Source organism: Ostrinia nubilalis, chromosome 9 (genome assembly GCF_963855985.1).
Source record: "Ostrinia nubilalis chromosome 9, ilOstNubi1.1, whole genome shotgun sequence".
In the NCBI taxonomy this organism is placed as follows: domain Eukaryota; kingdom Metazoa; phylum Arthropoda; class Insecta; order Lepidoptera; family Crambidae; genus Ostrinia; species Ostrinia nubilalis.
The window spans coordinates 798,446-814,250 of record NC_087096.1 but is presented as its reverse complement, the minus strand read 5'-3'; the positions used below and the strand labels follow the sequence as shown (position 1 = coordinate 814,250).

Below are 15,805 nucleotides of genomic sequence, written 5' to 3'. Positions count from 1 at the left end.
TTCATAAACTCTACACCTTCGTCAAAATATGTAGCTGTAAAAAACGTGTAACGTTTCTCATTTTTTTTTACAGCCAATGCTTCGAGACTTGAAAACAGATTCAGTTAAAAGAGTACCTATTCTCGTAGATACTAGAAGCATTTAAACTCAAGTCGTAAACTGCTTTACAAAACGGTTTCCTGGCAACTACGAAGTACCTACAGCCGTATCGTATTTTCAGATCTACGATGCATTTTCTCACCCAAAGCACCCCAAAGGCTCAACGTAAGATGCTACAATGGCATGGGCGACAAGGACCAGATATGCGACAATACGAAAACTGACAAAAAGAAGGGAAGTAGGTAACCCTTCAGGTTTCAACTATGATCTATGACTATTATTTCGAGATGACAGAGGTCGCGTCAACAACAAAATACGTCGTACGTGGGTAGATAATGATACGAGTAAAAACATTTTGTTTTAAAAATCTAACAGTTTTATCGTGCGTAGGGTTGCCAGGTCCAAAATCACAAAAGCCGGACTTTGTGCTTCATTTGGCCGGACATTTTACCCTAAAAGCCGGACATGTGACGGGGGGGGGGGGGGGTGCAATTAGTGTCAGCTCATGTGAGTACTATCATCATCGGTTGCTAACGAACATCCTGATGCGTGCGCTTCGTAATATGATTCTGTGACTCGACTTTCGCTTGGCGCGGCAACCAAATAAAAAGCCTAACAAAAGCCGGACAGGCCGGACAAGGCAATATTTGGCCGGACAAGTCCCTAAAAAGCCAAACATGTCCGGCTAAAGCCGGACGCCTGGCAACCCTAATCGTGCGTAACCCCGCAAATAACCGGTCCTATTAAAAATAAAAACGCCATTCCACAACCGCCGCGGGCGCGGCTGAAAATCGCGCCATGAGTTCTTAGCCTAACACTAAAGAATTTACGTACCTACATCTCCAGTCGGTGAATGACCTGCAAGCTCGTTAGCAGTATCGAACCCGCTGTAGCTGTTTAACGCCGTCCAGAGCGACCGCGGTTCAATTTCCGTCCGAGCCATGCCCCCGGGACGCGCGGATTGTCCATCAGGCTGAGCGGACAAAGTGGTCCAGTGGAGATTGAAAAAGTGAGTTTATTGATAAGGCGTGGATATTATTAAGCCTTAATGAAGACTATATTATATGGAACTGCATTATAGAGGCATTTATTATCCTGACAAAATCTGCAATCTACAAGTGGTTTTAAAGTGTTTGCTACGCAGGCGCAGTCAATCCATCATGAAATAAAAATTGCCTAAATTCGTCACATTCCAGACATGTTTTGTGACATATTGAGGCGTTAAGATTTGATGAATTTCGTTCGTTCGTTCGTTTCAGCCGAAAGACGTCCACTGCTGGACAAAGGCCTCCCCAAGGATTTCCACAAAGACCGGTACTGAGCCGCTCGCATCCAGGCACCTTGATGAAATTACTTTCAACTAATGAAACATAAATATTATGAAATTATGACAAATTGACGTTGAAGCATCCATTATTATACGAATTCTTAGATTTTCTTCTTACGCTTTGATATACAAATAGTTATTTTTTTAAAGTTTGGTAAAATTCTTGTCATGTAATGTAATATACAAGTCTCTAATATACACTCGACGTCAAATAAATCGCACCTCCCGCGACAAGCATTTTCAAACGTATGCATCCCCACTTCCCACCAATATTGGTACCATTTAAAAGCCTAGTTCTAACTAAAAAATTTCATTAAAGGAAAGGTTTTTACCCCAAAAATGTGTCTTTAGAAGGATCCAGAGTCACTTCTTCAAAAAATAGGTAGTTACGCTAGAGCCAACTTTTATGGCTATAAAACTGTTAAGTTGGGTTTAAATGCTATCCATCTGTTAAAGAGGACACGTGCAATCATTATTTGGTTTTATAACCATAAAAATTGGTCTAATTGATCCCATAGGTGGGCCCAAAATGAGGTATTTTTTCAAGTCACATTTATGGTATATGCTAATAATTTATTAAGAAATTAGATGTGTTTTTCTTTAAGGATATTTATTGGGCTTTCAAATAACACCAATATTGTTAGGGCACCATGATTGTGTCAGAAGAAAATCGTTAAAGTTCGCGTTGCGGAAGGTGCGGTTTATTTGATGTTGAGTATATTTTGTGATAATAAATAGAAGACAATCCAAAAAATTTTAAAAGGCCGACACTATTTTACGTCTAGTAGAAACTTGTTTCCACTACAGTCCTGAATTATGGCCGCTCAGGATGCATGCGACGGCTGAAATAAATCAACAAAACCCTCTAAAAAGTTATTTATAGCCACACTTTATTGGCACAGCTATACGGTGTGGCCACAGGACAAACTGAACCTAATAATATTATTATGTGATCTGACCAACAATAAAATCAACTTTTTCCACGTTAGTCTAACGGTGAACGGCTCAGACTGGCCATCTCGACTGGCTGACTCGACATCAGAGGAACGCGGGTTCGAACCCCATCTATTTTGGGGAATCCACTCGTAACACAAGCTTATTTACTTAGGCTGAGTTGCACCACCTAACTTTGACCGTAACTATGACGGTAACCGGTGTTTTTTGTATGGATTTTGACAGATTTTTGACGTTTGTCACAGTTAAAGTAAGATGGTGCAACCCAGCCTTAGTACGAGGGGTTAACGGGACTATTAGTGGGCAGCGTGTAGGTCCTTTAAGCGATCATCTGCATCACAAGAAAAGATACATACTGATGCATTAAAGTATGTATCAGCATCCTTGCGTGTATTTTAAGAGCTATTATTGATTTCCAATGTATTGCGGCTACACACGGTCACCTCCTTGGTACACGAGACACGACACTGGCCGCTAAGAAAAATCTTGTTCTTTTTCGACCACTAATTTCGCGCCTCTTTTGTTTTTCTACTCGCTCATGAATCTCAAAATAATTTTACACGGCCCGTACCTAAATAAGTATTTGTAAACAATTCTCACGTTTTTTATAGCATAAATCACCTACTGCCTCAAAAAATTCAGTTTCTATTAATGGCAAGGGTCTCGGCAGTCAAACTAAGAAACCTCGAAGCACATCACGCAACATTTCGGCAGTTCATCAAGTCACTACACGATGTAAGTTAAGAGTGTTCTCTCGATTTGTAAAAAAAATCAACAAAAATGTACCAAGGTCGTACAATTATTGTTACGAGGTCATTAGAAAACTCATAAAACTCATTTATTTTTGCAAATAGGCTTTTAAAAAGCACTTTTACATGTCCCAATATTAACCCTACCACTGCTTCGGGACAATAAATGGGCCAGTGCTGAGAAGAAGCAGCGCAAGAAACTCAGTCACTATTGTCAGCCTCCTTTTCAAGGGTTTACAGTCTTTAAAATATACAAATTATAGGACCACTTGGGTATTGATGGGTTCATGATTATGAGTGCTACTTGCAATCAAAAGGCGGGTCCAGACGAGTGTAATATATGTGTAATGTAACACGAATTCTACGTGTGGACGGCACTACGAGCATTACATGTAACACTCGCGCCGCGCTCGGGCTGACCCATCGGCTCTCGGTTTTTTACGCGAACACAAAGGCTATTGAAATGGATTCGCGTTCACAATTAGCTTTGAGTTCATGTGCCGTCCACACTGTTGACGCCCTGTCGTGCGCTGCGTGCCCAAACAATTGCACGCAGAAAGATTTAGTGAAGGCTACTGACAACGCCACTCTTGTGGCGGAGCTTTGGGCTGACGCTGTGTAGGTTTGTTGTCGACACTACAAGAAGAAGCTGTTGACGCAAAATTACACGTAATCTATACTTCTATACTAATATTATAAATGCGAAAGTAACTCTGTCTGTCTGTCTGTATTGCTTTCACGCCTAAACCACTGAACCAATTTTGACGAAATTTGGCATAGAGTTAGTATAAGTCCCGGGAAAGGACATAGGATAGTTTTTATCCCGGTTTTTGAAACAGGGACGCGCGCTATAAAGTTTTTCTGAGACAGACAAAATTCCACGCGGGCGAAGCCGCGGGCGGAAAGCTAGTCGTAAATAGATGTGAGAAAAGCCAAGCCTTTTATTTCAGTTTGATTAAAAACGCGCACAAATGACCACATTTGACCAAATAACATCGCTCAGTGCCTCAGTGGTCGTGATACCGGATTATGATTCGAGTCACGCCACGCACAGACAATCTCCATCAATCCACAGCCACGCGTAAGGGACGTGAAAACCGACGGCACTCGGAACCCGCGTGACGGTACTGATTCATTGTCATCATTTGATTACCTCCGCCAACGCCTTGAGCCAAATAATATATTTCGTGTACGTTTTAGAAGTAGGTATACTACATTCTAAACCTTTGTGATCAAATCAGTTCTTCTTTTTCTAAAATATACAGGGTGGAAACGATAAGACAAGTGATCTCACTCGCTTATTTCTAAACTATACAAGATATCGAAAACTTAATTACTGATCCGCTCTTCCAAACGGTATAAATAAATAGGTTATAGAATTAACTGGATATATCCGAAAATTCAATAATTCCACCTCTCTATCTTTGCTCTTCACCAATAGAAAACAGCTTCTTAAAGCGTTTTAAGCGAATAAATCTAAAAATAGAGCGTTCAACCTCTAGGTTAGGTTTAGTCGTGGAAAAATCACCACCAACATATTTCAAACTCGCTCCGCTTCCTATCTCCGCGATTTTTAAAATTCCCCTGTTCCTCTTGCAAGAGAAACTAAACCGGGGAGATGGGCATTAGAGATAGTGTTGCCAGTAAATCATCGACACTATCTTAAGTTCTAGTTCAAAGGATGAAAACCGATAACAGCAGTACATACCTAAATGTATAATTTTTAACATAGGATTAAAAATATACAAAGAATGTTGATGAAATTCTATAAAAATAATTAAAAACATAGGAATGGACGTTCACGTTGTATGAATTCAGATCACAATCGAAAATTCGATATCCCCGGTTGGTTTCAGAGCCCATCGGATAAATCGGGTTTCATTTAAAAGTCCAGTTATTTTTTAATTAAATTGACAAGGTTTGCACTTTGAAATCGATACAAACTCACACAGATATGGATATGTTTCTATTTGACTATGTGTACTCTCGCAAATGTCAATAAAAATGAAATTTGTGAACTAGATTCAATTTTGATAACATTTCAGCGGAGTAAAGTGATTTTGAAATAAAAAACTGTCACAAACAGTCTGAAGAGGCAGTGCTTGTACACAATCGATTCCTTGTTAGCGCATAAGCCCAGCTCGTAATAATTTATCGATATCTTGTCGTTACTAGCAACACTAGCTAAAATATTTTATCATGGTTAGACGTGACACTAAATTTGTTAAAGGCGACTTCGGCCCGTCGGAATCTGATTACTTTCAAAATTTAACAATCCTGAAATTCAATTCTGCTGTTTATTTTACATTTCACTCGTTATCGAGGAGATTTGAGTGCTTACTGAAATTAAGAACAAAGCAGTGTTTGAAAATTGTAAGTAAAATATAGAGTTTCGTAAAATATTTGCCGAAGAATGTTTTTTTTTATGAAGCTCATTGAATTTTCAACAAACTTATCATTCTAAGATAATCTAATGTTCATTTTGTAAAGGACATTGTCAGAAACCGCCTAAAAAACCGCCAAAAAACATTAACCCATCATAATTATTTTCAATTTTTTTTAATACATTAAGCACCCTTTCGTTCTAATGGACACTTAAGCATTGAAAAATTAAATAAATAAGTCTTTTAACGTTTATTCTATAATACTATTACAACTTCCGGACGTTTTGGTACGTGGCATGGTCTAAAACCTATCAAGTTCCATAATTTTTGCCGATAAAATCTGTACGAGGCATTACCGTACTTTATTGCTGGGAGTCCATGTATAGTGATGTTCCTGTGGCCATCATAGACAATAAAATATCGATTTTGAAAATAAAATAAATCGATTAAACTGCTTTGAAGACTAGATTTGCGTTAAAAGCTAAAAAGATATTGACACTATTACAAGAAGCTATCTAAAGTGTCCAACTGGTCGAAGGTCGTAAATAAAATAAAAATAATTAGGACCATAAACTGATATTCATGGTATCATAACTGTAAAAGTGTCAGAATCCGATGTTGAATCCAATGCCAGTTGAAGTGTGAGAAACATATATCAACCTAGTATAGTTGCCAGTCTCTCATAATCTATGCCAATGAGGGTTTTCGCGATTGAAAAATCCGCCAGATGGCAATACGTAGACGTGAGGTCCAAATGCTGCATGATTGGTTATTTTTGACATGACATTGACAGATATCCATCAATCATGCAGCATTTGGACCTCGTGTCTACGTATTGCCATCTCGCGGATTTTTCAATCGCGAAAACCCTCATTCATAGCACATTAATAATAGACCAATGAACTTTTATAGATTGTGAAAGAGAAGATAAAGATTTTATTATTTTATTAAAATCTTGCCACGAAGTAGTTTTTCAGTAGAAACCAGGATTGGATAATCGCTACAGGCAAGTATCAGAACATTTTATAAATATTTTTAATCGATTATGTCCTTGTGAATCGTTTTAATAAATTGTCATTTTACTTTTTCAATTAAAACTTTTTCAATCCCTAAATCAAATCAAATCAAATCAAATCAAATCATTTATTTCGCTTTCGCTCGCCTAGTCTTGTCAAACTGTCATAATGTCAACAAATTATAAATGTCACGTCAGTTGACTCAATTTCAGTCTTCTGTGCGTTTATTGTATTTTTATTTCAATGAAATAGTGCTAAAGGGTTAGTACTAAAAGTGAAAGCCTTTTTTCAGAAAGAAAACCAATGTGGTGCCCTTATTATTCATACTGTTTGAAAGTTACAAGTCAGTGATACAGAGTTACCGACATTATAACTCCGTAGTGATACCATACCAAAGAAGAAGTTTTCCTAAACACACTCACTTGTGTTATTTTTATATGTGATCAAATAAAAAGGATTAATTCTACTGCTCAAATGGAATAACTTATCCCAAGAGACCGAATATAAAAAAAAAACCTCTCCATAGAAATTATCACCATCACGAGGATGTGAATTTTTTTGAGAATTTGATATTGGTCCTGTAAGAAAAGTAGTTGTATTTCAGTAGTAGAATCAACCCTTCTTGTTTCATCAGCAAGAGTAACTATAAAAACGCCCTGTAGGTAGGTATTATTAAGCTGAAGAGTTTGTTTAGTGTCAAAGACTGTCACACAGTGTAACTTAAATTGGCATATTATGATAATGAACATAAAAACTTAAATAAATATTTGTTAATATTTTTTGTATTTATTTATTTTCCCAAAGCTTCACAGTGACAGCTGAAACAGCAATACTGTTGTAAAACTAAACTTGGAACAAACTGTTACAAATATTTTACGAATTAAAATAAAACCGCATGTTGCTTTACTTTCTCGTATAGGTAATAAATGTAATTAATGGCTAGATTATTAATGTTACTTTGTTACCCTCAATAGTGAGGAGATCTTATAAAATGGTAACCCTGATTTTCATTGTCATTCAAGTGCTCTTTCTTCGCATAGGCTTCTGTGATTTGGCCAAGGGCCACACACATTGCGATAACATTATGCGACATTGATTTGACAGCAGCGGAGTGAAGTCTTGCGACTATGCAAAATGATACCCTGTAATCGTAGCGCATATAGACATAGACGGGGCGGGGCACATAGCTCGTAGAGCTGATGGCCGCTGGGGCAGGAAAGTTCTTGAGTGGCGACCACGAGCCGAAAGACGTAGCGTGGGCAGGCCTCCCACTAGGTGGACCGACGATCTGGTGAAGGTCGCGGGAGGTGCCTGTATGCGAGCGGTGCAGGATCGGTCTTCGTGGAAATCCTTGGGTGAGGCCTTTGTCCAGCAGTGGACGTCTTTTCGGCTGAAACGAACGAACGAACGATACGTATTACCACTATTTACCAGACATTACTATTTATTGCATACTCGCCGGATTACACGTAGGAGCACGCGCGTTACAGCTTCGGCCTTGCATTATTATAAAATCTTGTTCCGCCCTTTTACGAACTTCCTCCGTGAGGATATCCCCGCCGAATTCTATGATGAACCTATCAAAAGTCATATTCTGCAATGTCAACCCACCACAAGGTGGACCGACGACCTGATAAAGGTAGCGGGAAGGCGCTGGATGCAGGCCGCTACCAACCGTGCGATGTGGAAGTCATTGGGGGAGGCCTATGTTCAGTAGTGGACGTCCTGTGGCTGAAATGATGATGATGATGATGAAATGAATGAAAATGACAAATCTTCGAACGTGTATAATACCGTGCCAAAGTAATCATATAATTTTGGCACCTTAATAACTATTGCCGTTTTTGTTGTAAAGATCATGCAGCGCTACTTGCGGATATTATTGGAAAGAAAACTATGTGGGCTCTAGATCTGAAGCCGCTTTAGCGAACACGAAGTGCTCATACAATGCGGCGTATTTTCTTCCAGTCTTTAGTCAGGACTTTAGTCGAATTAAAACCCCGGTTGAACGTGATATAGCCGCACTAGAATACGATGCTTTTTTGCATAATCGCAAGACTTCGTTCCAGTGTCGACCGAATGTTATCACGATGTATGTGGCCCAGGGGTTACCGTAGCCGCTAAGGTTTGAAACTTCTTGCTTAAAATATTGTAGTCTTTGGCATAGACTACGACGGTAGTCATGGAGATAGGAGTTTGTTATCTCATGTCAGATGTAAATGGTGAAAAGAAAACTCATGATTCGTGTTATTTTTATGCAATATGTAGGTATTTTATAAAAGTGGAACCCCGAGTGATCTCCAAAACCCATTCTATTATTATATACGATTCGGCTTCGATATCTATAATACAATAGGAGTTTATTTCATGTGTCAGATGACAAGGGTGGAAACAACCTACGATTCATGTAGTTTATTTACGTGCAATATGTGGGCATATTATAAAAGTGGAATGCCGAGTTGTATTTCTAAAACTTGTTCTATTATTTTATACTATTTGGCTGCGACTCGGCGTGACGACAATACAAAACATTTTTCGCGAATCGGTGTTCATACATTCACTTAATACATTAGACGCCATGTTGTCATAAACGACATATTATAAAATCGCTGTGATTTAATATTCTTAATCATTAATTTTATGGCAAGTGTCCATCAGGAATCATTGTTCTTACACACAGAATCGTATTATTTCGCTTTCGGGTAGTAATATGTCAAAATTGTTGGTTCTTAGGCGAACAATGTATGGAGAACGAACATTGTCCTTTGACTTTAAGATTAATAACAACATAATTTGGTGAGTTTGTTGAATACTAAAACATCAAGCTAAATTCCATCGTATTTTATGTCATAAACATCAGTACCTATATCATTTGTTTGTATACTTCAACTAGCTTTTTGCCCGCGGTTACACCCGCGTGAAATTTAGTTTGTCACAGATCGTCATAAATTATAGCCTAATGTTATTATGGGTTATAAACAATAATACTGTTAAGTTTCATCAAAATCCGTTCAGTGGTTTTTTCGTTAAAGAGTAACTAACATGTTCACATCCAGACATCCATAGAAACTTTCGTATTTATAATAATAATAGGCTGATAATAAAAAGCGTTAGTAACAATGACACTGAATTTCTAACAAAGGATCTAAAAACAATGGACAAACTTCGAATTGGAATTTTCAGTGTTCAAAACATATTATTGTAAGCCTTATGTGATGTTTATTTCAGTGATAATGAAGAAAAATATAAGAAAGAAACATCAAAGCGAGAGAGCGTAAACCAATTTCGAGTTGGAAATCCAGCTAATCTCAATTTGTTGCTTTCGGATCACGAAATACGCGTAACGGGGAGGCCACACCGATGAGAATATACAGGGTGAGAATAAACAACCCAACTCGATACAGGGTGGCTTTTTACGCCGGCCCAAATAGCTTATTCTGCTAAAGACTATTTGTTGCACAAGGTTGACAAACGACCAGGCGCCGCTATCACTGGCAAATCTGGAAATCATTGGGGAAGACCTATGTTCAGCAATTGACGTCCTGCGGCTGGTCCATGGTGATGATAATAAATAAAATAAATAATAAAAATACTTTTATTTTTCACCAAAAACAAATACCTACAATTTGTTAATTACAAATTAATTATTACATTTGTTGGCGATATTTAGGTGAACTGGAGCCTTAACTAGGATAATTCTGTATTTCAGGACTCCAGGTCTCTTACCCGCGGTACGGGTGTTGAATCATTTAAGTATTTTAAGTATTTTGTTTTTTTTTTATGATGATGATGATGAAAGATAATAATTTGTTGTAATAGGTACGATTTTGCAACGATAAAATAAAGGCCGCTACGTGCAACATGGAAAGCGTTGGAGGAGGCCTATGTTCTCGTCCTATGGCTGAGATGATGATGAAATAAAGTTTGTTTAATATATTGTACAAGTTCAGATGAGATACAGGCCAAGAGCTTCCTCGCTGTGGATAAAAAAAGTGGGTAAACGAAGTTGTTGACGCGTTCGCTTCATATTTTATGAAATTATTTTTGCCTTTGGCAATTATTGCAAAAAAAGTTATACCTATACTACTATTTTGAACTGGACTAACTTATTTTAATATGTATAAATGTTTTTATACTTTTGTAGAAGCTTAAATGTACCTAAGCAGGATCTTCTTAACCTATACGGTAAACCATACACATATCTCATTATAATAAATACAGACATACATTTATTTCTGACAGAGTAACCTTAATTATAATTAACGAATAATACCTACCAAAATCAAATTGCACGTCGAAATTCAATTATTTTAATTAAAGTTTTTGTGTGACTTCATTACAGCGAACAGTCGGTTGTTTTGCTTATTTTATTAAGTTGTGTGTAATCGCGTCCAAAGCTCAGAGCTCGTTGGCTTAAAGCTGAAGTTTGCTGAAAGCTTTGCTTTTGTGAGACTCGGTTGTGTAAACAATGGTTTTGTGAGCTATCTTGCTATGTAATCTGTAGCTGCATATTTCACTAGGATCTTATTATTAAAGACGTAGAATTGAGCAAGTAAAGTTTGCAACATTGAACAAGTTTCTCGACTTGATTTTGAATTGCTTTTGTTTGTTGTAATTAATGTACAATGAATATCTGAATCTTAACTAATATGTAAAATAAACTATCTGTCTTTTAGGTTGTTTTAAGTGTGCAAGTAATTTTTACAATTATAGATCAATTTAAAAGTTTATTGCTTTAATATCAAAGCACATGTAAACACTTTCTGAGAGACACTACTTTAATCAACGCAAGTGGAGTGACGAGCTTAAACTAGTCCGTAAATAACAACGCATCTCGGTAGTGTTTTCGCAGATTAAAGGATAGTACACACCTAGAGCATTCGCATTATACTTCGGCTTGCGAACGCTTATCGTGGTGAGAACATATTCGAACAAAGTGCAAATGTTCACCGTTTGTTTTTTGTTTCTGTATTAGTTAAGGTATACAAGTGTAAATGTTAATGTATGTTTTAAATTCAATAAATTATTTGTATTTGTATAAAGTATTCTTTCAAGATAGCGCTCTTTCTAGCTCTGTTTCTTAAGCGAATAGTTTGGCATTTTTTTCATTTGTTAACGTCGAGAATGTTTGTACTCTAGTATGCATCGCGAGTAAGAGTTTGTGGAAAAAACGCTATAATAATTTCAAAAATAAAGATTCGAGCTTATGAATTTTTGGTAGGAATACGAATTAGCTCCTCGAAAATAAACATTTCAGTCCAACTTGATAAATTCGCACCACTCCAAAGTAAAGTGCGAAAAGCCCCATTCATTAATAGTTACTTGACGATTCGCATCCCGGTCTGAAATACTCTGAAATAATAATTATCTAAAGATCCAACGTTCGTTTGGGCTCTCTCCCTGTGAGCACCAGCCTGAACACCTAGCCCGATTCTCAATTACTTTCACCCCTGTAATTATACCTAATACTTTTTTATGCATGACAAGGCAGGTATTTGACCGCAATCGCACCTGGTGTTAAGTGAGATGCAGTCTAGGATGGTACATATCTGCCCTGTAAGTGCGTATTCACTCTCGGTTTGAAAAGGCCCGGATTATAGTGTTCAGGAAAGACAGCAGCAGGCAGCGAATTCCAGTCCCTAGCTGTTCGCACAATAAAATAATTATCAAAATGCTTTTGAATTACATTTGTACCATGAGAGTACTTTCAGCACTAAATTTTATATCCGTTGTCTAGTACCCATAGTACAAGCTTTGCTTAGTTTGGGACTAGAAGCGCAGTGTAAAATGTCTAAGGATAATTTTATTTATTTATTTATTTAATTTCCTTTTCCTCCATGTGAGTACCGCGCCTAGCACCTCACCCGATTCTCAATTTCATTTGGCGGATTGCATTTTTATTACGTCGCGCGCCGCGGCCCGTTTGATCGTTCAACTCATTCTTACGCCATTAACCTAACTGCTTCAAAGCAAAAGAGTTATTTCGCACTCTTTGATACGTGTGTATCCAATATTGGAAATGCTCTTAAACGTTTCGCCATAGGCTATCCAATAAGGTTGATGGTCCCGTGATAAGTCGCTCGTCTGGGTTCTGGCGATTCTCCTTCTGGCAAAGATTAGAGCCAACTCAGACGCATGACGTCATGGATTTCAGTTAGGTTGAGATCTATCGGCATACGCTATTAAAACAATAATGTGAAGTTTTATTCTAATATCAGATCAAATTTTGTTTCAAAGCGCGCTTATTATATAAAACTACTAGCGGCCGCCCGCGACTTCATACGCGTGGATCCCGTTTTACCCCCTTTTCCCGAATTTTCTTTGCTATAAACCTCACGGAGCCCGAGACCTTTCCAACGAATGCAAAACCGTGGAAATCGGTTCGTGCGTTCTGGAGTTATAGCGTCAGGAAGGAAAACCCGACTTATTTTTATATAGTAGATTAAAATATTTTAAAGGCACGTGATAATAAAATAATAGCAACCGATAAGCTATGATTTATGGTTTGTTAACTATTCCACACTCTAATAAATTGCTACTATTATCACATTTACTTACGTTTTTATAATCTAAAGCGTTATTAAATAACAAAATGTCTGACATGATTTATGATTTTTGGCCATTAGAATAAATTGATTTAAAAACTAGCTCTAATATTATTGTACATTTTACTTTAATTGCCAACCTAAACTTACTACTATGGAAAGGGTAATCTTTCCATTTGATTGTACAACGTTTTTTCCGACGCTGGAACACGTAGGTTTTGCTTTTTGATAGTTTGTACTAGGTCGATTCGAAGTATTGAGGCCTGAAATGGATTGAGTCTACGTTCAATTCAAACCTGTCAGTCTGCTCAGGTCGTGATGGATTGGAAAGGTGACGTTTAACAGATTGAACCTTACTACAAGGGGTCAAGATTGCCAAAAACACCTATATTTCTATAGTTTACTTTGAGAGCAAATATACAATAGAAATAGAAAATAAATTGGTAAGATCTTATTTAGATAAAAACACTTCACTTAGCACATCGTTACGTTTTTATTTATAGAGCTATTAGTTCACGTTTTAAACTCGAATCGGTAATTTAAGGCATCCAAAAATATCGTTGATAAATGAAACCTATTTATAACTGACGTGTTGCAGCTTTATAAATACTACCGCATGTAATTTACGATGAGAAAAATGTATTATTGCACTATCTTATAGCAATACGTACAATTAACGTTAATATTATTTATGCATTTCAACTGTTCTGTGTATTTGTGCTGTATTCTCAAAATAAATACACCTCGTTATTCCCTCTTATTGTCGGTGCAAACAAGTTCCGGCTACATAATTAATTGTCAGAAGCAGTCAGAAACCTATTTGACGGGAAAATATATCAAGAAATATTTATTATGGACGCCCATGTCGCCCATACCTACTTTCATACGAGCACCTTTGTCATGGAATCAACACTGGAACCACAAATTAGCAAATATATCTTTCTATCTAAATTAACTAACCATTCATTCCGACAATCTAAACATAGAAGTAATCTCCAATGATATATTATGTGTGTTCAACGGGTTTCAACGCAGCGGGAGTCTGACTGAAAACACATTTGCAAAATTAATTATTCATCCCTCTTCAGTGGGCAAACTAGTTAACATAACTACAATGAAAGCAACCGTCTCCGCGCATAATGAAGTTTTTATACTAAACTCCCCTTTTTTCTTTGTTCCAGACATATGGAAATATGACCCAGTGAAGAATAAAAAACCACGATGGATCCGACAGAAGACGAGTTTTATAACATATGCTTGAACCTGACCAACGAAGAAGCAAGTCTCGGAGGTTGCAACTACAGCAGTGAATACGAAAATGGAGAATTACTGGAAAAAGTTGTGTCAAGAGTTGTGCCCATATTCTTCGGTTTCATCGGCATCGTTGGGTTGGTCGGAAATGCACTTGTGGTGCTGGTTGTGGCTGCGAACCCTGGCATGAGATCCACGACCAATCTTCTGATCATCAACTTGGCTGTGGCTGATCTGCTCTTCGTGATATTCTGCGTACCGTTTACAGCAACCGACTATGTAATGCCACGATGGCCTTTCGGAGACTGGTGGTGCAAAGTCGTCCAGTACTTCATAGTAGTGACAGCTCACGCATCTGTATACACTCTTGTTCTGATGTCATTGGACAGGTTCATGGCAGTAGTGCATCCTATAGCATCAATGTCAATCAGAACAGAGAAGAATGCGCTACTAGCGATCGCCTTCACCTGGGTTGTGATACTAACGACAGCGATACCGGTGGGTATCTGTCATGGGGAGAGAGAGTACGCTTACTACCATAGAAACCACTCGTCGTGTGTGTTCTTGGAGGAGCAGGGGTATAGTAAGCTGGGGTTCCAGATGTCGTTTTTCCTGTCATCGTATGTGATCCCGCTGGCGCTGATCAGCGTCCTGTACATGTGTATGCTGACGAGGCTCTGGAAGAGCGCCCCGGGAGGCAGGGTGTCTGCGGAAAGCAGGCGGGGAAGGAAGAAGGTCACCAGGATGGTGGTGGTGGTCGTCGTGGTCTTCGCTGTGTGCTGGTGTCCTATACAGGTTAGCATTATTCTTTTTCTCAAATTAATTTACTGGTATAGTTCTTGCAACTCACGAAGGCCAGTGAGCAATACTTGTGTGTGTACGTGTACACATGCACTTAACGATAGTGTAATGTCTATCAAAACTTTTGACAAAACGAACAATGGCGAGTTACCACAGTCATGTAAAGCTCACTCGCCTTCGTGAATTGCAACAACGAAGATATTCGTGCGTGACTATTCAAACTGACAGCTAGAATTTTATTAATGCGCTGTTTACTCTATAGAGTTATAGCAATGATGTTGCGATTGAGCAACCCCTGATTAGTTTTAAAGAATTGCAAAATCAGTTGAAACATTTTTTTGCTTCGTTTTTCAGCGTATCTCGCTAATTACTGTCAAAACTCCCCAGATTCAGGCCCGAACATTCTTATTGCCCAAAAAGGCAATTTAATTTCATTGTTTTTTACGAATAGCCTATCCCGTTGTCTCAAAGGCAAGGGATTCCGAAATTAGTTTCATTTGTTGTGTTGCCAGTGTTTAGGTAAATAATGTCTCTACCAAAACGGCCATTTGCATTTTAACAATGCCGGGGTAGGCTAGTGGAATCCTTTATTGGTTGAAATAGGGGCGACCCGAAGACTCTATCCTAGTATTAAGGTTGTAAAGATAAATACAGGTGATTACGCTAAAGACGGGGGCTC

At 38.1% G+C, this 15,805-nt stretch overlaps 1 protein-coding gene across 1 annotated transcript in view; it reads left to right on the top strand.

The window, feature by feature from the left end:
• Positions 1–15,805, top strand: part of LOC135074351 (allatostatin-A receptor) — a 153,682-nt gene that overhangs the window by 119,812 nt on the left and 18,065 nt on the right. The window contains exon 4 of the mRNA XM_063968606.1: positions 14,256–15,120. Within this exon, the coding sequence (XP_063824676.1) occupies positions 14,296–15,120 (825 nt within the window). The 5' untranslated portion in view covers positions 14,256–14,295. The remainder of the gene's footprint in view (positions 1–14,255; positions 15,121–15,805) is intronic.